Source organism: Opisthorchis viverrini (assembly GCF_000715545.1).
Source record: "Opisthorchis viverrini unplaced genomic scaffold opera_v5_123, whole genome shotgun sequence".
Lineage (NCBI taxonomy): Eukaryota > Metazoa > Platyhelminthes > Trematoda > Opisthorchiida > Opisthorchiidae > Opisthorchis > Opisthorchis viverrini.
Window position 1 is genome coordinate 1126774 of NW_008751777.1, and position 1747 is coordinate 1128520.

The following is a 1747-nucleotide window of genomic DNA, read 5'->3' on the forward strand; positions in this document are numbered from 1 at the left end:
CGCGCCGTCGTACTCGTTGCCTGCTGGTATGGCTTTCCTGGCATCAATCATGGATGACGACCTCGACAACATCCAGTGGTCTTGTGCTCGAATTGGAGAAGTCGGGCAGGCAGCACTGAACGCCGCTAGTATAGCTTCTTTCACATTTTGCCACGATTCATCCACATACTGACTGCCACCACAGTGTTGTTTCCTACGAAATAATCACCTTTTTATTTGCGAAACGACAAACTCCTATCAATGTCATCGTATGCTTGCCACTTTTGAAAACAGTTTCTAGTCATGTTCGATGACTTCATTATAAGCGGCGAACGTCGCGTGTCTTTGACATGACGCTGGCTTTGCAAAGGTATCGATGTCCCGTGCAAGTGTCAAGTCTAGCTATCGGGGATGCAAAGTGCAGGTATCTAAGATATATCGACCGTATCGAAATTCCGATGAGCCTCAAGTGAATTCATCTACAAAGAGAAGGAGAGACGAATGCAAAAATGATCAGTGAAGGGCCAGGTGAGAAGTTGATTTTATGCACAGGAAGATGTTGGTAGCTTGGGTAACGTAGATGGTCGTTGGTTTGTCCTCTGAGGTGGGCAATTTTTGATTGCAAATGTTTTATCACCGCGCTACGCACCGCTACACTCCTCAACAAGGCACTGTTGATGTCACCTCGACTGGTGACGAAACGTCCGCAATCAGATTGCCAGCTCAGAGAAGTTGATTTATCCAGCAGGTCGACCTCAGGTCAACAGTACTCACTAGTGAGGGCGCGTGCACTAAAGCGGACATCCTCACTAGCAGTACCATCGTGCACACCGGGGTGAACGGAAGTATGTACGCAAGATAATCAGAAAAGACAGATGAAACATAGGTAACCTACACGCGTGTCCAGTTTGATGATTTCGATGGAAGGAGTTAGCTCCGGACCAATTCATGCGGATCGCATCAATGATTGAAATGAACAAGAAAAACGAATGGCGATAGATCTGACTGTTTTCAACATGAGCAGTTTGTAGATTGTGGAACTACCGACAGATCAAAACAAAACGCAAATTCTGTGTCTGTTCAGACAACGAATGAAACAGTTTGATCTACTGGAAACAGGGTTCTCGACAATTATGATGGGTGCTAAGCTCCTGGGTCTATATGTGCTCTACGACATCAAGTACCCTCATCATTAATGGCAACAATCAAACTCGAGATAGCTTGATGGTTAAGGTGCGAAATTACTGACCGGAAGGTTTGCAGTTCAAAAATAGCCGCATGTTGACTGTTCGTGTGTAAATTAGGGCAGTCGTACAGCCGTAGCATCTCTTCGGTGGCTAGCTGCCATGCTACCCGGAGGAAGCACGAAGGCCGAGAGGCAGAGGTCAGGTTCGAACCACGGACCTCTCGGGGCAACCTGACACTATCTCAAACCTCGTGCTTCCTTTGCGTAACATGACAGTTGGGTATCCAAATGTCCTTACAGCTAAACAATTCTAAAAATTTTTAAAATTCAATATCTAATTTACCAAAAATTGTCATCGCACACAATGCGGTCGAACCACCATCATCATCAGCAGCAGCATCATCATCGACAGCATGACATCAGTGTTCAACACCGATGCTTCACTGCCGTACAACCATGATTTATTTGAAAGCCTTATTGTAAAGAAAAGAGTAACGGTGGACGAGAGAGGGACTCAGTGCTAGCTTAACACAATCATTCCGAGGTGCCTACACCTCCAGACATTCACTCAGGCAATCTGGA

General features: G+C 45.9%; 2 protein-coding genes across 2 annotated transcripts in view; one reads left to right on the top strand and one right to left on the bottom strand.

Moving 5' to 3' along the window:
* The window catches only part of T265_06061 (hypothetical protein), a gene marked incomplete at both ends in the record, with an annotated part of 228146 nt that overhangs the window by 35224 nt on the left and 191175 nt on the right, over positions 1-1747 (bottom strand). The window lies entirely within an intron of this gene.
* The window catches only part of T265_06059 (hypothetical protein), a gene marked incomplete at both ends in the record, with an annotated part of 10497 nt that overhangs the window by 2442 nt on the left and 6308 nt on the right, over positions 1-1747 (top strand). The window contains one exon of the mRNA XM_009171229.1: positions 1557-1656. Within this exon, the coding sequence (XP_009169493.1) occupies positions 1557-1656 (100 nt within the window). The remainder of the gene's footprint in view (positions 1-1556; positions 1657-1747) is intronic.